Here is a 22906-nt window from a genome sequence, read left to right as displayed (position 1 = left end):
ATGAAAATTAAAAAAAATTAAAAAGTAGTATTTTTACTTAGCCACTAACAATTTGAGCCATCCCTTCGTGTCAAGCAACCTTGACATAAGAAAAAAACTTGACGAGACACCATCTCTAAAAAAAAAACAAAAAACTTAAAAAAGAGAAAAAACCTTGAAACGCATAGCCTTTATTTATTAGTCAAACTAGAAATGAATCTTAATTTCACAATGTAGTTCAAGTTTTCCATTAACTAGGACCTGACCTGTTAGGCAGCAGCACTGTATAAGTTAAGAAAATACATTATAGCCAAGCGTGGGTGGCTCACGCCTGTAATCCCAGCACTTTGGGAGACTGAGGCAGGTGGACAACTTGGGCCCAGGAGTTTGAAACAAGCCTGGGCAACATGGCGACAGCCTATCTCTACAGAAAACACAAAATCAGCCAGGTGTGGTTGCATGTGCCTCTAATCCCAGCTGCTCAGGAGGCTGAGGCTAGAGGATTGCTTGAGCTAGGAGATGGAGGTTGCACTGAGCCAAGATTGCACCACTGCTCTCCAGCCTGGGTGACAGAGCTACTCACTCTGTCTCAAAAAAAAAAGAAAGAAAAAAGAAAAGAACAAAAAACATATTTCTAAAAGGGAAATACCTGACAAGTTCTTGTCAAGTAGAGGAAACTAAAGTGAAAAGCTGCACTAACCACATGGGAGCAAAATGGTCAGCAAAGTCAAAGTGATAAAAAACGAAAGAAAACAACTATGTGGTCTTAAAATTCATGATAACCAAAGAAATGAAGTTTGGGTAACTACAATGTGTTGACAACGCATAGTATGCAAACAAAGAACGCAAACTGAGTTAAAAATATCAATAAATTATCAAGTGGAGATATTTAAGCTGTGAGCGGAGAGGCAGAAGTGCAGGGTAGAAACAAAATTCAGGCCGGTCAAGGTGGCTCACGCCTATAATCCCGGCACTTTGGGAGGCGAGGCCAAGGCGGGCGGATCACAAGGTCAGGAGATCGAGACGATCTTGGCTAACATGGTGAAACTCTGTCTCTACTAAAAATACAAAAAAATTAGTCGGGCGTGGTGGCGGGCGCCTGTATTCCCAGCTACTCAGGAGGCTGAGGCAGGAGAATGGCGTGAACCCGAGAGGCAAAGCTTACAGTAAGCCAAGATCGCGCCACTGCACTCCAGCCTGGGCAACAGAGCGAGACTCCATCTCAAAAAAAAAAAAAAAAGAAAGAAACTTCAAGTATTTGAAGAAAGCCATTAAGTAGAAGTGAAATTACGTTTTTCTTTATGGTCTAAATCCATAAGTACAGTTAATGGACAGAAGACACTAGTGAAAGAATACCTTCTAGGCCGGGCGCAGTGGCTCATGCCTGTAATCCCAGGACTCTGGGAGGCTAAGGCAGGTGGATCACCTGAGGTCAGGAGTTCGAGACTAGCCTGACCATATGGTGAAACACTGTCTCTACTAAAAATACAAAAATTAGCTCGGCGTGGTGGCATGCACCTGTAGTCCCAGCTACTTGGGAGGCTGAGACATGAGAATTGCTTGAACCCGGGAGGCAGAGGTTGCAGTGAGCCGAGACCGTGCCACTGCACTCCAGCCTGGGCAACAGAGTGAGACTCTGTCTCAAAAAAAAAAAAGAATACTTTCTAATATTTAGTGATTGTCAAAGAAAAGCTTTGGCAAGATTTTCTAAAGAACTGGACAGACAATCCTTTGGCACCGGAGGAGGATTAAGTCTTTTTGAGTCAGATTCTGTAATGCTATAGAATTAGGTGCTGAGCTAGGTAGACACTAGTAATTCAGAATTTTAAATCCCCCATTACTTTGGTCAACAATATGAACAAGAGCAACACTTGACATTTGTCTCAACTTTAAAAACAAAAACCAGTAAGCAACAATTAAATGGAATAGAAAATAAAAACACTATTGAGTTTGACAAATTTATTGGTACTTTAGTAAAGACATTCATCTCAGTCATTTCTCTCTCCCAGCTTGACCTTAGGTTAATATTTCATTTGGGTCAAGAAAATAATATGTAGGAGAGGTATGTTATTTTAACAAACAGGAAAATGGACAAAAAATTGATAGTTTGCCTACATTAAAGTAAGTTAAATTCATGTATCGATATAATTAAATCATGTAAGAACTAAGAGTTCTATATACATTTCCATTGTTTTACTTGGGCTTATTCTAAACTTAAATGCTAGTGAACAAAGTGTTAGGAATATACACAGGCTGCTTCTCTGGAGTTATTACCAACTAAAAGACCTCAGCAAGCAGTTACCACCAATAAAACAGTCTGAAGCTGCCTCCAAATATAATATTGTAGGAGTTTTCAAGGAAATTTTTATACTGTATGCTTTTGTCTGTGACTATGCTTTTAAAGATGTGTTTAACTGTCACATTTAAAAAAAAGTTCATATACAATACAAAAATACAAAACAAACACCCTACAATACACAAATCTAACAAAGTATATGTGGTGAGATTCCAAAAAATGTTTGAAGATGCATTTTCTTTCCTTCAATTTCAGTATCTAAAATGTGCTTTTTCAGAGGCCATTGGTCAATATGTACGCATTTAAAATAAACCATATAATTTTACCAGTAAGAAAGCCGATAGTTCAATTCAAATTGGAGTTCATAAGTTAGTAATTTAAATCCTTAGACAAAGTTACAGAAAGTGCATCTTCTTGTTTTCCATCTTCATACAATGTTAATTTTTTTTTGGTGTTTATACCATTTAAAAAATAAAAACAGCCAAATACTTAAGCAATATGTACATTTAAATTTTTGGTGGTGGTTTGTGTTTTAAAAGAAACAGCTTCCTTATGATTTGCCTCAAGTTCCGGTGGAAATGCTTACAGGAACTAGCTAATAAACAAAAAACAAGAGAAGCACATTCAAAATACTGATTTACTTTGGTAGCAAATGGTTTTTCTTTGAAGACTAATGAAGATAGACAAGACCCATTAAGGTGAAGTGGACTATTTCAAATATTCAACAGTTTACATAAAAAAAAAAAAACTTTTAAGAGCTAAGCGTCTGTATCCACGAATAGCAATGCAATACCTAGTTTATGATGACTTGAAACAAAACAAATGCCCATAAGGAAAAAAGCTGTATTTTATCTAAATTTACTTTCAGTCAATAGTTCAGTAACATTTTCTTCCCAATACAATACTCCCTCTCTCTATAAGGCTGTTCCTGGGAGCCAGACAAGTTTAGGTAATAAGGGAGTTAAGAGAGTTAACTGCTTGCAGTTTTAAATAGACAGTAACTTTGCTTCCCTCTTAATGTGCTAATAGTTGTGTCTAAAAAAATATGCAATTCTTAAAAAGGTACCATTTCTGATTTCTTTATTATCTGTAACCTTTGGAAACTAATCACATGAAACTACAAAATTAGCAAATGTCTTGAAATCTGTATATAAAACATAAATTACCTCTAATTTCAAACTCTCATTTATTAGTGTACCACTCAATCTTTTAAAAAAATGAAAAAGAAAAAAAAAGCGGCTCCAAAGATAGTCTTATACCATTCTTTAAAAAAGGAAACTGTTCCTTTTAACTTTACACCCACCCCACACCCCAATTTCAAAACATCATTTAATTGTCTTGGTCATGGACATTTCCAAGATGAGATTTTATATTTCGCTCCCACAGCTTCTGGTTATCAGAAAACCCATGCTTTCCTTTATTGAAGGAGTTTGGTCCAGCTGATGTTGGTGTATCCCTGTGTTAAAAGAAAGAAAATTTATTTAAAATGTTATATAAAGCCTTTCAGGTTATAATTTTGATTCATTCAATACATGTTTGTTTAGCACCTATTATAAACACAGACTGAACACTGGAAGCCCCTACAGAGCTTTTTAAAAATACATTTCACAGGTCAGGCATGGTGCTGATACCTGTAATCCCAGCACTTTGGGAGGTCGAGGCAGGCGGATCACCTGAGGTCAGCAATTTGAGACCAGCCTGGCCAACACAGTGAAGCCCCGTCTCTACTAAAAATACGAAAATTAGCCAGGCATGGTGGCCCGTGCCTGTAGTCCCAGCTACTTGGGAGGCTGAGGCAGGACAACTGCTTGAACCTGGGAGGCAGAGGTTGCAGTGAGCCGAGATCACGCCACTGCACTCCAGCCTGGGCAACAGAGCAAGACTCTGTCACAAAAAACAAACAAAAAAACAAAAAACAGGCCGGGCGCTGTGGCTCACGCCTGTAATCCCAGCACTTTGGGAGGCCGAGGCGGGCGGATCATAACGTCAGGAGATCGAGACCATCCTGGCTAACACGGTGAAACCCCATCTCTACTAAAAATACAAAAAATTAGCCGGGCGAGGTGGCGGGTGCCTGTAGTCCCAGCTACTTGGGAGGCTGAGGCAGGAGAATGGCGTGAACCCCCGGGGGCGGAGTGTGCAGTGAGCCGAGATCGCGCCACTGCACTCCAGCCTGGGCGACAGCGAGACTCCGTCTCAAAAAAAAAAAACAAAAAAAAAAACAAAAAACACTTAAACACTTTACAGACACAGTTCTAGAATTTCAGATCCAGCAGGCCTAAATTGGGGGTGAGGATAAATCTGTAGTTTTAACAAACATTTAAGGTAATTCTGATATAAAGCTAAGTGTGGCAACCACCGCAGTTCTAAAAACTGTTGCCTCCCAGCCAGAGCAACATGGTGAGACCCTGTCTCGACAAAAAATTTAAAAATCAGTCAGGTGTGGTGGTGTGTGCCTGTGGTTCCAGCTGCTTAGGAGGCTGAGGTGGGAGGATTGCCTGAGCCCAGGAGGTCAAGGCTGCAGTGAGCTATGATCACACCACTGCACTCCAGCCTGAGTGACAGAGCTAGATCCTGTCTTAAAAAAAAAAACAAAAAGCAAAAAAAACCACCAAAATCAAAACAAAAAAACAAAAAAACCTGTTGCCTGTAATCCATTAACAGCATCATGAAGTCAATGTGATAGCTGGCCACCAGCATTTGTAAAAAATGAAATAGAAGAAAAACATGAAGATATATTACACATAGAAAGGTTCAGTGTCATTTTATAAACTTCTGCTTCAATTATTTATGTTTAACTATATTAATATATGTGCTGGGTGTTTAGGCGGGACAACAATGTCATATGTACTTCTTACTTTACGCTCAGTATGAAAGGAAGGCATGCAGGCAGCCACTGGGACTGACTCTACTTGAATCACATAATGGAAGTCTGGAGACTTACGCCTGTGTATAGATTTAGCACTTAGCATTATCATACTGGTAGTTAAATAAGAAAAGGAAAAAGATTTACCACTCAGTTCTTTGTGGGTTCATACATTTGGAAGAAATGGGGACATAGTATGGGGTTGAGGTGGTATTAAGCTTTCTTACTGATCTCTAAGCTATCCATTAACGCACACAAAGACAGGAAACTGCACATCGTGTTAACTTAAAAATAAATGTTATCTCCATGACAACAGCAACAATGGAGAAAATTAAAATACTTTCATTTGTCTTATTTTGGTATTTGGCATCTAAGTCATTAAAGAAAAAAGAAATATAAGATAAAGTGGTAGAAATTATATCGTAAGTGAAGTGGCTGGGCATGGTGGCTCACACCTATACTCCCAGCACTTTGGGAGGCTGAGGCAGGACTGCTGGAGGCCAGGAGTTTGAGACCAGCCTGGGCAACATAGCAAGATCCTGTCTGTCTCTACTTACAAATTTTTTTAAAAAATGAAGTGACTGAAAGCCATTTGTCTCATACCAGGAAAAAATTTGAAATCAGAAACATTTCTCATAGCTATTCCTTATTTGAAAAAACAGCTGGGCATGGTGGCTTACACCTGTAATCCCAGCACTTTGGGAGGCTGATGTGGGGAGATCACTTGGACTCAGGAGTTACAGACCAGCCTGGGCAACATAGCGAGACCTTGCCTCTACTAAAAATAAAATAAAAAAATCAGCCGGGTGTCATGACATATGCCTGTGGTCCCAGCTACTTGAGAGGCTGAGGTGGGAGGGCAGCTTGAGTGTGGGAGATCGAGGCTGCAGTGAGCTGTGATTGTGCCATTCTGTGCCCGGGCAACAGAATAAGACCCTGTCAAGAAGTAGTCTTAAATTATTGTTATGTCTTAAGATACTCATTTTCTTTAACTGGAGACTAAATAAGATCACTGATGGTTCACAGAATAATTACAGTTATCTTTCTTCATGAGGATTGAACCATGTCTTACTCATCTTCAAAATCCTAATTAATCATCTAGTACACAGAAAATGCTTTTAAAAACTGTTCTGCCCAAATGCACAAGAAAAAGCCTGAACTGTAAGAAATCATGTGCAAGTTTATTTTTGTTCTTAATTCACCTTTGTAACTTTCTATAATATTTATGAAAAATTATAATACCTTCCAATATTCTTCATCCTCATCTTTGCTTCTGGAGGCATTTCCTCTGGTTCACTCTAAAGAAAAAAGTAAGTAAACCAAGATAACTGCATACAAACTTATTCAATTCCTGATTACTAATACGCTAAATTTTATATCTAAGTCTTTTAGCATTTTCACTACTGTAAATTTTGGTAAAAAGAGAAAATTAGTGAGTTATTTACCTTAACTACATTTAAAAAATAAACGCCTGTCTTCTACGGTGCTGATTTTGCATAAAGAAAAAAAATTGCTGAAAAAACATTCTAGAACTAAAACCATTTAGCTACTAAATGCTGCCCATTGTGTTAAATGTTTGTATGTGTCCTATCTCTTAAAAATCCTAACATAATCGCATGAGGGAGGTATGATTATCATCATTCATATTTTGCAGGTGAGGTAACAAAGTTAACTTGCTCAAGGAAACAAAGCAAATGAATAGCAAAAGAGTTTGACACCAAAGCAAAGGTTCTTAACCACTTTAAGGTACTGCTCCTCAAAAATATCTACTACAATAAAGACATCTTGAAAGCTCATTCCTGGCTGGGTGCAGTGGCTCACACCTGTAATCCCAGCACTTTGGAAGGCTGAGGTGAGTGGATCACCTGAGGTCAGGAGTTCAAGACCAGCCTGGCCAACATGGTGAAACCCCGTCTCTACCAAAAGTATAAAAAATTGGCCAGGTGTGGTGACGCGTGCCTGTAATCCCAGCTACTCAGGAGGCTGAGGCAGGAGAATTGCTTGAATTCGGGAGGCAAAGGTTGCAGTGAGCCGAGATCGCGCCACTGCACTCCAGCCTGGGTGACATGAGTGAAACTCTGTCTCAAAGGAAAAAAAAAGAAGAGAGCTCATTCCTTACTTTTTCTATACTTACAGTTGTTGAAAATTGTGGGGAAAGTTCCTTTCAAATATAAGTTTTTATGTATAAATGCTGCTGCTTAGCTAAATACTACTTTTTAAAAGGGTGTTGATCCAGCTTAAAGGGACTTCTACTGGTTAAATCTGTGACAATTTGAGCATTATAACCTATTGAATAAAGTAAGATTCCATGAGTATACACTTGAATAAATAAAATTTAAATGTGATAATAAGAAGCTCTTCCTCACAGTAAGAGACAGTTAATAGATGCAGAAAGGATGATGGAATCAGAAAAATCATCATTTGGCAAACGTTATCATAATAATTCTGGCAAGAATTATCAACAGATGTTAACACTAGTGAGAAAACGTCCTCGATCATATTATTTTCACATATTCTCAAAGCCTATCCCCACAAAATAAATTTTAATTACAAAAGGTAGAATAGTAATTTGACAGTGAAGAAATCTGGCAGGCACCACTTTAACCAAATGATCAAAGTTAACACTGTTTTAGTGATGGGGCATATTGACAGCATGTGCTTCCTGATATGACGCACTAATAACTTGGCATCACTTTTGTGGTATTTGTGCCAAAAGTAAGAAACGTGAAACTAATCATGAGGAAACATCAGACAAATCCAAATTGAGGGAGCCTATACAAAATAACTGGCCTGTACTCTTCAAAAATGTTATTACCATGAAATATACACAAAGACTAAGGAATTTGTCCAAATTAAAGGAGACTACACATACGTAACAGCTGGAAAAATATTTTAAAATTTAAAATTAACTAATTAAGTGGCTATCCTCTCTGTTCAGTATATTTCAAACTCAAATATATATCCAAGGTTACTTAATTATGATTTAAAAAAGAAAAAAAGATGATTTCGGATACATGTGTTTTTTAAATCTATGAGACAGTTTATCCTTTATTACTGTTATATTATAGAAGAAAGAATGTTGTCTAAGTGCATCCGAAATTTACTTAAAAGCAGGGAAAACAGCAGGGTATGACGCAAAGAACAAGAAACAGGAAGACCTAAAAGACAACATGTGTGTGCACTGGCATGTGCTCATGCATACTTGATTTCTCCATTTTCATTTTTTTTGGAGATGGAGTCTTGCTCTGTTGCCCAGGCTGGAGTGCAGTGGTGCGATCTCGGCTCACTGCAACCTCCACCCCCCGGGTTCAACCAATTCTCCTGCCTCAGCCTCCCGAGTAGCCGGGATTACAGGCTTATGCCACCACGCCCAGCTAATTTTTTGTATTTTTAGTAGAGACGGGGTTTCACCATGTTAGCCAGATGGTCTTGACCTCCTGACCTCGTGATCCACCTGCCTCGGCCTCCCAAAGTACTGGGATTACAGGCGTGAGCCACCATGCCCAGTCAATTTCTCCATTTTCAAAATATGAATAAACATATCACACAACTCACAAACTAAGGGTAAAATAATGTGAAAAGATATCCAAATCGTTAGGCATTCAAAGTAAGCCACTGTTGTAATGTAGGTGCTTACAATTTCCAACCTCTGCACTTTTGCACGTATTCCCTGCATCCTGTATCGTTCTTCCCTCCTACAGTCTGTACATATCTGAATGGGTTGAATCAAATGGTACCTGATTTCTTAAGAATGTTAGAGATGCCAAGAAACTTCAAATATTATTTAAGTTAGTGCTTCTCAAACTTAATTCAGGTCTTCCAACTGCCAGTCCAGTGGTCTTTTACATGCTGCTGCATCTAGTATCTGGCCTTTACTCCTTTTCTCAATTTCCACAGTATCATTTATTCAGATACTTTCGATTTTTATCTTGTACTGTTTTACATTTAAGTCTGCCCTACTAGGCTGAGTTCCTAGGTGAAGGTTTCTGATTTATCTTTATAACATCGCAGTGGCTAACATATAGAAAGCACTCAAATGGATAGAATGAGTGAAAGTCCAAGAGAGAATACACTGATGACTACAGTAATTTTCTGCTTACTGATTTGGGCTCCAATCATTAAATATTTATCCTTGCTCAAAATTCCTCTACAAAACTCTCCAGTTCAGTCAAATGCAGCTACTCAGTATTTACTGCTTGTGACCTGAAAATTGATAGCTAGGCTTACAAAAGTATTTTTTTTTTTTTTTTTTTTGAGACAGAGTTTTGCTCTTGTTGCCCAGGCTGGAGTGCAATGGCGCGATCTTGGCTCACTGTAACCTCTGCCTCCCAGGTTCAAGCAATTCTCCTCCCTCAGCCTCCTGAGTAGCTGGGATTACACGCATGCACCACCACGCCCGGCTAATTTTGTATTTTTAGTAGAGACGGGGTTTCTCCATGTTGAGGCTGGTCTCGAACTCCTGACTTCAGGTGATCCGCCCGCCTCGGCCTCCCAAAGTGTTGGGATTACAGGCGTGAGCCACTGCGCCTGGCCACAGAATTATTTCTTGATTCACTAAAACCCTGCCTAATGTTTTAGTATCTACTTCATATATATTCTTCCCAAATCACTCCAGTCCTCTGAACATATTAAGTCTTATCCACATAAGAACATATGGCTGTGTGGTGGCTCACACCTGTAATCCCAGCATTATGGGAGGCCAAGGCAGAGGATCACTTGAGCCCAGGAGTTTGAGACCAGCCTGGGCAACATGGTGGGGCATGCCTGTGGTCCAGCTACTTGGAGGGCTGAGGTGGGAGGATCACTTGAGCCTGGGAAGTCAAGGCTACAGTGAGCTGTGATTATGCTACTGCACTCCGGCCTAGGCAACAAAGCAAGACACACACACTCTCTCTCTCTCTGAAGCAAGAAACTCTCTCTCTCTCTCTCTCTCTCACACACACACACACACACACACACACGAATATATGCCCACATATGCTTTTGGGAACAACTACTGATGTATCCTGAAACACTTATTTGCTACACAATGACGTCACATCATGAGTGGGGGTTAGGTTTTAATGTCAGAGTCTAGTACAAAAACATCAGTCAGAATCATGCTTGAAACTTCCATAGGTCATTCATAACATGGGAAGATAACGACATTGTGAGGGGCATGAGGAAATTGGGACAAAGACACTATCAGGTAAGCATCTCATGCTCATTCTGGACCACATGCTTTTTGAGTAGAACTTCTGGCAGAATCACCAGCACTATTGAATTGTTATCCCTCCTAGGGATATGGGAAGTGAGCACAATAGTTGACTTTTTTTTTTTTTTTTTGAGACAGAGACTCGCTCTGTTGCCCAGGCTGAAGTGCAGTGGCATGATCTTGGCTCACTGCAACCTCCATCTCCTGGGTTCAAGCAATTCTCCTGCCTCACCCTCCCAAGTAGCTGGGATTATAGGCCTGTGCCACCACGCCTGTCTAATTTTTGTATTTTTAGTAGAGATGGGGTTTCACCATATTGGCCAGGCTGGTCTTGAACCCCTGACCTCAAGTGATCCACCTGCCTCAGCCTCCCGAAGTGCTAGGATTACAGGCATGAGACACCACGCCTAGCCAATAGTGGCTTTTTAAAATTGAATGCATGCATAATGTATCATTACTGAAGACCCCAACTATAAAAATTATTAAGGCAACAGTATTAGATTTTTCTTTTTTGGATCCTACATACTTCCTAGCACAAACTACTCATAATAAACATTTGCTGATTTCATCCTTAAGCTTCTTGTCCCCAAAGTCAACAATACTCTAAAATAATCCTACAACCAAATAAAATGCAAAAATAGAGTATCCAGTTTTTATGGATGTCACACACAGACACAAAAACTATTATAAAGAAAATTCACTAATACTATTATAACCTATAATTTGCCACTAATACCTTCCTTAAATAACTGGTTAAAGTAAAAAAACAAAACTGGATATCAACTTACATCTTCATCTTCATTAAAAGCTGCTGCTACTGAAAGAGTTTTTGGAGCAAGAGTTGGAACAGTTTCTTTAGGCTTCTGAAGAGGAAACATATTAAAAAGAATATCATGTAAATAACATTTATACAAGCTTGTTTAATGATATGAATAATTTATCTTGAAAGATTTAACTATATTTCCATAGAAATTTGTATAGTAACGAACCCAATACTTTGGACAAATCCATTCTCTCTTTTCAAAAATGTGGATTATCAGTGGGTATGTTTTACTTTACTAACTTGTGGCATCCATTTGTTGCCCTCCTATAAAAGATTTTCTAGTTAGGATCTACAATATCACTTACCTAAGGTGTACTTGGTACAGGCAAGAGAAAATGATTAGTAATACCTTCCCACAGTAACATTAAATACAATGTGCCTTGAAAGCATAAAAGGGGCTTTTTGCCCCTAGGCCTATAAACATAAATAATCCAAACCATCTCTTCTCACTATGTTTTTTGCTTTTCTTTTTGAGAACAGAGTCTTGCTCTGTCGCCCAGGCTGGAGTGCAGTGGCATAATCTTGGCTCATTGCAGCCTATGCCTCCTGGGTTCAAATGATTCTCATGCCTTGGCGTCCTGAATAGCTGGGATTACAGGTGTGTGCCACCATGCCCAGTGAATTTATTTTGTATATTTAGTAGAGACGAGGTTTCGCCATGTTGGCCAGGCTGGTCTTGAACTCCTGACCTCGTGATCTACCCGCCTCAGCCTCCCAAGGTGCTCTCTACTAAAAACACAAAAAATCAGCCAGGTGTGGTGGTGAGTGCCTGTAATCCTAGTTACTTGGGAGGCTGAGGCAGGAGAATCGCTTGAACCCAGGAGGCAGAGGTTGCAGTGAGGTGAGATCACGCCACTGCATTCCAGCCTGGGTAACAGAGTGAGACTGTCTCAAAAAATAAAAATAAAACAAATAAAAAATAAAAACACCCTTTCCTTGGCTTCTGTAACAATGCTTTTTATTGGTTATTCTCCCAATTCTCCCACCTTTTGTTCTGTCCCTTTCCTGCTGCTCCCCATTTAGAAGATATAGATACCCAGGCAGGCACAGTGCCTCACATGTGCAATCTCAACACTTTGGGAAGCTGAGTCAGGAGGGCTGAGACCAGGAGTTCCAGGCCAGCCTGGTCAACACAGCAAGTCCCCCATCTCTAAAAAAAATTTTTTTTTAAATTAGCAGACAACCAGAATTTTGTTGTCAATGACTTTTCCTTCTCTGGTCGATTTCATTCATTCCTAGTTTTAACTACCTAATCCTATGTCTACCCCTAAATGGGCTATCATCTGCCTACTGGGCAGCTCCACTTAGGAGCTCCCCTAGGTACTTTAGTTTCAGTGTTCATAAGTACTCAAACCAGAAAATCTTTTCTTCAACTTGTAAGGTCCTGTTGATTAGACACCTATTAAGTAAACTTAATTCTCCCTCTGCCTTTTCAATCCTGCTATCACATTACCAACTTAAGGTCCTTAGCATTACCTGCCTGGACTACTGTCCGAAATACATCACCTAGCCGGGCACAGGGGCTCATGCTTGTAATCCCAGCACTTTGGGAGGCTGAGGCAAGTGGATCACTTGAGGTCAGGAGTTCGAGACCAGCCTGGCCAACATGGTGAAACCCTCTCTCTACTAAAAATACAAAAACAAAAAAAAAATTAGCTGGATATGGTGGTGACACACGCCTATAATCTCAGCTACTCAGGAGGCTGAGGCAGGAGAATTGGTTGAACCCAGAAGGCAGACGTTGCAGTGAGCCAAGATCACACCTTTGCATTCCAGCCTGGGTGACAGAGTGAGTCTCCGTCTCAAAATACAAAAAAAAAAAAAAAAAAAAAAAAATCTGACCTTTCTTTCTTTTTTGAGACAAGGTCTTACTCTGTCACCCAGGATGGAGTGCAGTGGTGCAATCTTGTCTCACTGCAGCCTCGACCTCCCTGGCTCAAGTGATCCTCCCACCTCAGCCTCTCAAGTAGGTGGGACTATAGGCACACCCTGCCATGCCCGGCTCATTTCTTATTTTTGAGACAAGAGTCTTGCTCTGTCACCAAGGTTGGAGTGCAATGTCACGATCTCAGCTCGCTACAACCTCCACCTCCTGGGTTCAAGTGATTCTCCTGCCTCAGCCTCCCAAGTAACTGGGATTGCAGGTGTGTGCCACCATGGCTAATTTTTTGTATTTTTCAGTAGAGATGGAGATTTGCTATGTTGGCCAGGCTGGTCTCGAACTCCTGGCTTCAAGAGATCCACCAACTTGGCCTCCCAAAGTGCTGGGTTTAGAGGCCTGAGCCACCGCGCCCAGCCTTGTTTACTTTTTGTAGAAAAGAGGTCTCACTATGTTGCCCAGGCTGATCTCAAACTACTGAGCTCAAGCAATCCTGCCTCAGCCTCCCAAAGTGCTGGAATTATAGGCATGAGCCACTGCACCTGGCCTCACCACTTTCTGCATCCTCTTCCCACCAACCATCTATATGGTACCATAGCGATGCTTCTAAGATGCAAATCTGTTTAAGTCTTGAGACTCACTATGGAATACAAGCCCTTAAATTTGGTCTCATGGTCTTAATTTTGGGGGCTGTTTATCCCTACATTTCCCCACCAAACCCTGTCCAAATATTAATGATTTTCTCAATGTACTATATGGCTTCACATCTTAACTGCCTTTGCATGAAATGCCCTTTTGCTCCTGCCTACATTTAAGTCCAACTCAAAGATCACTTCATCAGTAAACTCTTCTCTGATCTACTGAAACAAAATTAACCATTCCTTCTTTTATACTACACACATTTTTTATAGTGTTTTCTTTTGAAGGAATAAAACATGTTCAGTTAGAGATTATGCATAGTAACTCTAGAAACACCCTTAATTTTTTAAAGATGTCATGTATTTAATGTTGTGGACACAAGCATTTGTTGGCTGATTAACTATCTTCATATAATCAATCCAGCAATTTCAATTTTTTTTAATATCCTACACCTCACCCCCCCAATAAGACTGTGTTTACACTGTAGTTTATCTATTTTTGAGACGGAGTCTCACTCTGTTGCGAGGCTGGAGTGCAGTGGCACAATCTTGGCTCACTGCACCTCTGCCTCCTGGTTCAAGCAATTCTCCTGCCTCAGCCTCCCGAGTAGCTGGGACTACAGGCGCCCGCCACCACACCCAGCTAATTTTTGTATTTTTAGTAGAGATGGAGTTTCACCATGTTGGCCAGGATGGTCTCGATCTCTTGACCTTGTGATCCACCCACCTTGGCCTCCCAAAGTGCTGGGATTACAGGCGTGAGCCACCACGCCCAGTCTTGCAGTTTATTTTATAAAAACAGATTTGTTTTCCAAAACTAAAAAGTTTTACTGAGTAGTTTTTTCAAAATATAACCCTCCCACCCCAAATTATCAGAAATTACGAATCATGTCAATTATTTAGAAAGAGTAGGCCGGGCGTGGTGGCTCACACCTGTAATCCCAGCACTTTGGCAGGCTGAGGCAGGCAGATCACCTGAGGTCGGGAGTTCGAGACCAGCCTGACCAACATGGAGAAGCCCCGTCTCTACTAAAAATACAAAATTAGCCAGGCATGGTGGTGCATGCCTGTAATCCCAGCTACTCGGGAGGCTGAGGCAGGAGAATCACTTGAACCCCGGAGCCAGAGGTTGCAGTGAGCCAAGATCGCACCATTGCACTGCAGCCTGGGCAACAGGAGTGAAACTCCGTCTCAAAAAAATAAAAAAAAGAAAGAGGGGCCGAGCTTGGTGGCTCATGCCCATAATTCCAGCACTCTGGGAGGCTGAGGTGGACAGATCACCTGAGGTCAGGAGTTTGAGACCAGCCTGGCCAACATGGTGAAATCCTGGCTCTACTAAAACTACAAAAATTAGCCAGACGTGGTGGCGTGCACCTGTGGTCCCAGCTACTCAGAAGGCTGAGGCAGGAGAATCGCCTGAACCCAGGAGGCAGAGGTTGCAGTGAGCTGAGATTTTGCCATTGCACTCCAGCCTGGATGACAGAGAGACTCCATCTCCAAAAAATAAATAAATAAATAAATATAAATAAATAAATTAAAGAGTAGGGATTTAGATTTAGGAACTATGTTCATGCACAGTAAAATCTATTCTCAAGGGGACCCATCTATAGTAGAAGTACACCTGAGAATATATATTTAACATACTGCCTATCAAAAAACATTAAATATTTATGCAGTTAGGTCTATACAAGTTTTATAACTACATATTAAACAAAAACTACCAGCTGAAATACAGAAATAGAGTAATGAAGTACTGATGTTATAAGCTCAATGTTTTTTGTTCAGACTGAATTTTTTAAAAAATAGAAATAGAAAAAGGGCAAACAGAGCAGAGTGAGGGTGGGGATTCTAAGTAATAATAGCTTTTTAAAATGAGAATAGCCCAAATATACTGACTGCTCCAGACCATATTTTTAAGATCTTTGAATAAACATCTAATGTAGAATAAAGCTATGCACATCTGGCAATTGAGCATTAACTTTCACAGCACAAATAAAAATAACCAACTCAAAGGCAATTTTAGGATTTTTCTCCTCACACAAGAATGTAACCATTTTCCAAAGCCAATAGCAATACACTATTTAAGTAACTTCCTTTTTCCTTAAATAAGAAATCTATTTGGTTGAAGGTTATGAAGTTTTCATATTATAGGTCAGAAACAAGTATCTACAACTTCATATGCTTCAAATTAATATTTCAAACACTTCCAGAGGTTCCATGGTTAATAAGTATTAATCTAAGGCTGACATCTTAAAACAAAGGATCAAATATTGACCTGTAAAAGACTACCAACATAAGATATACAGTATTCAATTCCCATTTGTCGTTCCAAAGTAAGATAATTAGGTAGATCTTATCAAGCAATACCTTACTAATATTCATCTTTTAAGATACAAATAACTGATTGCTCAATATTATTTTTAATACTACAGGCACTGAAAGATAAAAAAATAAACTTTGGAAAATCTTTCTGACAATATTTTTCAGAGGACTTGCTCAACTTTGAAAAAAGATTTTTTTTTAATTATATTTTTATTTTTTGTAGAGATAGATCTTGCCATGTTGCCCAGACTGGTCTGAAATTCCTGGGCTCAACTGGTCCTCCCACTTTGGCCTCCCCAAGTTTTCAGATTACAGGTGTGAGCCACTGTGCCCAGCCAACGCAGAAAAATTCTAAGTTTATTATTTTATAAATCATATTCCCTATAATAGTTGTTCCTAATATTCCAAATCTTTGTTTCTTAACAGCTTTATTGAGATAAAATTCATTCAGACCCTTCTTAAACAGGGTGCTAATCATCTAAGTTCATACGTCAAAGATTACTTCTCAAACAATGTACCTTTTCACCCTTAATTTACCATAACCTAGTAAATGCCACGTTTCCAAAGCAAATCCTTAAGACCCATTACAAACATCATATATGAAATAACAACTCACACTTGATCCAAGTTTGATGGATATGGCTGATGCTTTCTTTGTCGTCTGACTACCTATGGCAAATCCAAACTTGGAGATCTTTGTAGGCTTTGTTGGGAGGTCGGCAGCTTCTTCTTCAGCTGATCGCTTCTCAGCGCTGCGACTGGAACTTTCCCCTCCATTACTGGAAGAAACAGTCTTAGTTTTCACAGGTTTTTCTGCTTCTTCTTCAGGTCCTGGTGAAGTCGAAACAACTTACCAAGATGAGCTATTTTTACTGAGCAGACTGATGGGAGCAGCAACCTCAAAAAGCATCGTTATAAGGAAGATACCTCTGCAGTTGTCACCTACTGACCCAACAGTCTCTTCCACTGTTTGTTAGAGTATACAGCAGGAACTGAGATTGTGTGGCAGTAGAAGAGGCTCCCATGAATTAACTAGCATAAAATACAGAGCAATTTAAAATTATAAACACAGAGTTCACAAAAAGTCAAGACCCTTCAACTAAACACTACAATTTGTACAATAATCTGGTTATTTGTGGGATTTTGCTTTTTAGAAATCAGATCTATCTAACATCTTTTACACTTAGTAGTTTGTGAGCAATTGGTCACACGGTAAAATAATACACTTGGCTAATAAATTTTAATATTCTTCAGTAATGTAGTAATAACCATACAAAGTACCTAGTTATAAACAGGCCCATTATTACCCAAATGACAGTGTTAATACAGCCCAGTTATTTCCTTGAGTGATGTGTTCCTCATGTACATCTCACACAATCTTAGGAGTTGAAAAGGAACTTCAAGGTCATTCCCTCTTGAGAAATTTGATTCTACTCTGACAATTTGGTTATTACCTGTTTTAAGCTACCCATAAGAGCTATTTAAAAAAAAAATCATACTTTGGTTTATATGTTAGTTTTTTTCATGAAAGATGAGCTAATCATAATTTCAAACAGTAGAAGGCATACATATGTAGGTTTGGAAGGCAAAATGTCTTGCTAATTTTGCTTCTGTTTGTATGAAGTCAATGATGAAATTATTTCACATTCTGCCTTTCTTGGGTCTGTTATATAAGACTAAGAACATATCAGGCGATGAGACAGAAGAAGGCTGGCTGATCATTAAAACTTTTACTTTCTTTCCCCAGTTTGCCCGTTCACCATATAGAATGTATTATGCTACACTGGATCAAGAGTTTATTTATGGAGAAAAAGAAGATGCTCCAAGAGTGGCCTTGATAACAGTTAAGAAAGCAGGACACAGAGCTAGAATGGGGAGAAAAAAAGTCGAACACAGACTGACAAGTAAAGGATTAAAAGATCAGAGGCTACAGATATAGATCTATACAGTTTTGGAATAATGGGGTCTCTAGATTAATAAGCACTTTGAACAAAACATTTGATTCTGTTTAGATGAAAAATAAAAGAAACTGTTTATTCCCTTTGGACAAGGAGTAAAAGTTGTAATGACAGTATAGGGCAGGGAAATTAAGCAGGATTATGTTTTGGGATTTCCCTAAGAGACAAAGATAGCACTGAAATGGCTGCTTGAGGTGCCATTCTCTTACTTATATATAAAATCACAAAAGCACCTGAAGAATTAAAGAATCAAGATTGCTATTCAATCGCTGAAAAACGGAACTCAATTTATGAAGCACAGAATATCTCTGAAAGAGTATGATGCAAACAGTTTTTTCAGAGTTTGTTTATAACTAAAAGCACTTACGCTAATTTTATTCTGTATTCTATTTGTAGCTCTAATCAAGTATGACATTTCATAGTGGAGCCCAAACAATAACTACTTTCCTGTGACTGACACACAGTTAAAATAAAAACCTCTTTGGCTCTACACAATGGAACAGAGAAACAAACAGAAAACCTGCTGGCTTTATATGTAGAAACAATCTATACACTAAAGAATGACTAAATACATGATCAGTTTTTTTAAAAATGAGAAAATCACTCATCAATTTAGAACATAAAACGGTTAAAATAGCAAATTACTAGATTCTTTACTAAGGAATATTTTAATAAAAGGAATTTTATCTAATTTGTACTCTGAGCAAATAAAGTATGTAATTAACATGAAATCAAAATACACATGGTACTAGCATTTTTTTGTTTTTTCATTGAGTAGTTGGAGAGGGGTGAGCCTTAGAGCACAAAGGTATCTCACTTTGAAAAAATTACCTAGTAAGCTGGGCACAGTGGCTCACACGTGTAATCCCAGCACTTTGGGAGGCCAAGGCGGGTGGATCACCTGAGGTCAGGAGTTTCAGACCAGCCTGGGCAACATGGCAAAACCCCGTCTCTACTAAAAATACAAATTAAGATGGGCGTGGTGACAAGGGCCTGTAATCCCAGCTACTCAGGAGGCTGAGGCAGGAGAATCGCTTGAACCCAGGACGCAGAGGTTGCAGTGAGCTGAGATCATGCCACTACACTCCAGCTTGGGCGACAGACCGTGACTTCATCTCAAAAAAAGGAAGAAAAAACTACCTAATAAGAAAGTTTAAGCCTGTAAGGGTACCCTTCATAACCCATTTGCATTCTGGTTGCTTCCTTTTTTGAAAGAAGGGCAGAGCTACCTCTCTAGTATGCAGAGGTGTGCAGCCTAAATGAGAAGGTATTCAAGACCCTACTAGTGTCTGACATAATAAATGTCAACTTCATTGACGCAGTTCTTGGTATAACCAAAAAAGCTTGAGATGGCCATGATTATGTATGACTAGCTCTTCTTTAACATTTTTCTTAACATTATTTCTCCTAACATTATTTCAAACAGCTACAAAGATTTAACCAAAGGGAGGAGAAAAAAAAACTACCAATTCTACCCTATTATTTAAAGCAGGTAGTTCAAATAAGTAGCTTCTCTCATAGACAGAAATTAATGTTGGCCGGGCGCGGTGGCTGACGCCTGTAATCCCAGCACTTTGGGAGGCCGAGGCGGGCGGATCACGAGGTCAAGAGATTGAGACCATTCTAGCCAACACGGTGAAATCTCGTCTCTACTAAAAATACAAAAATTGCTCCTCCACAGGAGGCCTACACGCCGCCGCTTGTGCTGCCGCCATGTCGCTAGTGATCCCTGAAAAGTTCCAGCATATTTTGCGAGTACTCAACACCAACATCGATGGGCAGCGGAAGATAGCCTTTACCATCACTGCCATTAAGGGTGTGGGCCGAAGATATGCTCATGTGGTGTTGAGGAAAGCCGACACTGACCTCACCAAGAGGGCGGGAGAACTCACTGATGATGAGGTGGAACGTGTGATCACCATTATGCAGAATCCACGCCAGTACAAGATCCCAGACTGGTTCTTGAACAGACAGAAGGATGTAAAGGATGGAAAATATAGTCAGGTCCTAGCCAATGGTCTGGACAACAAGCTCCGTGAAGACCTGGAGCGACTGAAGAAGATTCGGGCCCATAGAGGGCTGCGTCACTTCTGGGGCCTTCGTGTCCGAGGCCAGCACACCAAGACCACTGGCCGCCGTGGCCGCACTGTGGGTGTGTCCAAGAAGAAATGTCTGTAGGCCTTGTCTGTTAATAAATAGTTTATATACCTATGAAAAAAATAAAAAATAAAAAAAATAAAAAATAAAAATACAAAAATTAGCTGGGCGTGGTGGCCCGCGCCTGTAGTCCCAGCTACTTGGGAGGCTGAGGCAGGAAAATCACTTGAACCGGGGAGGCGGAGTTTGCAGTGCGCCCAGGTCACGCCACTGCATTCCAGCCTGGCGACAGAGCTCCATCTCAAAAAAAAAAAAAAAAAAAAAAGGGAAACTATTCATAAAAAAAAAAAACTTATACTTCCAACTTAGTGGACTGCTCGACAGGAATTAAAATTCAGAATATTCTCTAGTTAAGCCCCTAAGACAAACTTGACAGTGTTTTCAAAAAAGTGACTATCTGCCACAAAATTACCAATTTCGCAATATCCATGGTATGACATATTTTAACTATGATTCCTCTGCACAATTTCATTAAAAATATCTGACATTCAAAAATGGCTTAAACATAACAGCACTACTTTCTTGTAACGGCAAGGAGACAAATTATGTAGAAGTTAAGGGATATTTACTTACTCTAAGTTACCAAGAAAAAGACCATAATAATTTTTCTGATACCAATTAGCAAAGTAATTCTATACTACTTCTCCCCACATGCTAAAATGGAAACATCAATATTCATACTATAGAACTAATAACCCTCAACTGAAAGAATGGCAGGTAAATTATACAGTGGATTTATAATGACACTCAAGGTACATTTTGACAGCACATTAAACACGTCTGCTACCCTCGGTCAAGACAGTTAACGAGATGGCCTTAAAATCAACACATGATTCTTTAGGCTTTTCCTCAAACTACTTCTAAAATTTTTTGCTTTTCCTCAAACTACTTTTAAACTTTTATGTAATTTTATCCCACAATTTCCAATACAATTTTTTTGGGAAAAAAAATTCCCTAGTGAGAAAGTAGTAGATGGTTTAAATTTAAATTGTTCTTTCATAAGGTATTTTACTAGTTATATAAAAAAAAAAAAAGGCAGGGGGTGGGGAGGGAAGAGAGAGATGGAGTTCCAGCTTAACTAACAGAATTGTACGTGTTTTTTAAAAAGGAAATCCTGGGTCCAAAGTAATTAACATTACACTTAATCTTTTCAATAATTTTTGTTCCCAAGGCAATTAACATGAAACATTATGTTAGTAGGTCTACTAGTGGCCTTCATATGCTATTAATCGTTTCTATTTTCTCATATTAAATAATTTCAGGAATGATAACTAAGGTGGTCAGAATAGAGAATAATGTTTAAAATGTTCTAAAAACATTTTAAACAGCTCGCACGTGTTAAGTCACTTGTCTTGTTATGTGCAAAGAGGGAGCTGGAGAGATTACGTTTCTTTTCCTTCACGCACAAGACCCGAATTTAGGGAGTGGAATGGACAGAATAAGGATAGCTGTAACCTGAGTTTAACGTCGTAACAAAATACAGGAAGAGTCACGCTAGACTATTTAGTAGCCTAAGTATCTGGCAAGCGGTCAGCTGGCAACAGCCTAAGGCAGATACTTCAAAGAAAGGCAAAGCCCTAGACCCCGCAGCTTAAACCAGAGGGCAGGCAAAGGCATTCCTCTTCCCCTCCATCACCTCGGCCCATCCTGTCACAGGGTCAATATTAAACTTGGAAGTAAAGGAAGAGAGCAGGCCGGAGTTGTCCACCTCCTCAGTGAAAAGGGAGCAGCAAGCGTAACTAACTCCTGAGTGTAACTGAGAGGCCGGCACCGTCAGAAACTCAGCCTGCGGCCAGTTCCCGCGGCAACTACTCGGTGGCTCGCACTGTGTGTATGTTATGTCTCATGAGCGTCTCCGGTGTGTGTGTTTTGTGTGATGTGCGTCTCCGGTGTGGCGGTAGCGGCTCCTGCACCGCCGCTCCTGGTCCCACCCCGAGTTCGGTCTCCCTTTCTGGCGCCCGTCTCCCTTCTCCTCGGAATCAGGGCCTCCGCTGGGGCCAGGAGGTGACGAACAGTGGCCGGCTCTCCCCAGGCAAGGAGGCGATGTAGGCCCGGAACCCAGAGGGCCGCGTCGGGCGTGCCCGAGGCAGGTCTGGGCCCAACACCTGGCCGGGTGAGGTCCAGATCCGCCCATTCTCGCCCCACCCCACTCCCCCCACCCTGGGAGCTCAAAGAAAGGCCCGGAGCATCCCACGCTGCCCACGACGCTGGGGTTGTGTTCACCTCCGACGGCTCCAGCTCGCTGCGACTTTTCAGGCTTCTCCTCTCCCGCCTTCCCGTCCGCCATTTTCCCCGCCGCGGCCTCCCCTGCAGCCACGCCAAGGACGTCACGACCCCGCCCAACAACCATCGAGTTTTTGGGGCCAGCCGGCGTGTTGGCAGCCTAGAGCGGTCCCGAGGAATGAAAAGAGGCCGCCTTCGGAAGCGGAAGTGGATGTGATGTCATCGAGTAGCCGCCTCGGAAGGAAGAGCTGGGAAGGTTGGGCGGTCTAGACTGCTGGCTAGGGACTTTATTAGAGGGCAGTCAGGTCTTCATGGTCCAGCGACAGGTCCGGAGAAGTGAGGGGAAATGGAGCATCTCCCTGGAAACGCTGGGATCGTAGAAGGTTTCTGCATACCCAGATGTGGTTGCAGTTGAGGCTGAGAGGGTCTTCCGTTCCGGCCTTGCTGGATAACGCATGCCTGCCAACTCTATGTAAACAAAAAGCCTGCATTCTTTTTCCCTATTTAAAGGGAAAATCAGTGTTTATCTAGCGCCCCCTAGTTTCAGACTCCTTTCATACACTCGTTTAAT

General features: G+C 40.5%; 2 protein-coding genes across 4 annotated transcripts; one reads left to right on the top strand and one right to left on the bottom strand.

Annotated features, from left to right (window-relative positions):
- Nucleotides 1-1923: 1923 nt before the first annotated feature.
- On the bottom strand, nucleotides 1924-22551 carry PCNP (PEST proteolytic signal containing nuclear protein). 3 transcript variants are annotated; one of them, XM_004035996.4, is made up of 5 exons: nucleotides 22336-22551; nucleotides 16614-16828; nucleotides 11124-11198; nucleotides 6384-6439; nucleotides 1924-3731 (listed from the first exon to the last, which is right to left on the bottom strand). In XM_004035996.4, the coding sequence occupies exons 1-5, from the start codon at nucleotides 22460-22462 to the stop codon at nucleotides 3605-3607; spliced, it is 600 nt and encodes a 199-aa protein (XP_004036044.1). In that variant the 5' UTR covers nucleotides 22463-22551; the 3' UTR covers nucleotides 1924-3604. The 3 variants fall into 3 exon arrangements, with proteins under 3 accessions (XP_004036044.1, XP_018878837.1, XP_055237833.1); XM_019023292.3 differs by lacking the exon at nucleotides 22336-22551 and adding an exon at nucleotides 16852-16922 and having other exon boundaries at nucleotides 16614-16776; XM_055381858.2 differs by lacking the exon at nucleotides 6384-6439.
- On the top strand, nucleotides 19626-20162 carry LOC129532449 (small ribosomal subunit protein uS13-like). The gene has a single exon (XM_063703984.1). It carries the CDS (start codon nucleotides 19669-19671, stop codon nucleotides 20131-20133), a length of 465 nt encoding a protein of 154 aa, XP_063560054.1. The 5' UTR covers nucleotides 19626-19668; the 3' UTR covers nucleotides 20134-20162.
- Nucleotides 22552-22906: the final 355 nt, after the last annotated feature.

This window comes from Gorilla gorilla, chromosome 2, assembly GCF_029281585.2.
Source record: "Gorilla gorilla gorilla isolate KB3781 chromosome 2, NHGRI_mGorGor1-v2.1_pri, whole genome shotgun sequence".
Classification (NCBI taxonomy): domain Eukaryota; kingdom Metazoa; phylum Chordata; class Mammalia; order Primates; family Hominidae; genus Gorilla; species Gorilla gorilla.
The sequence above is the reverse complement of the archived record's forward strand: the minus strand, read 5'-3'. Positions and strand labels throughout refer to the sequence as shown.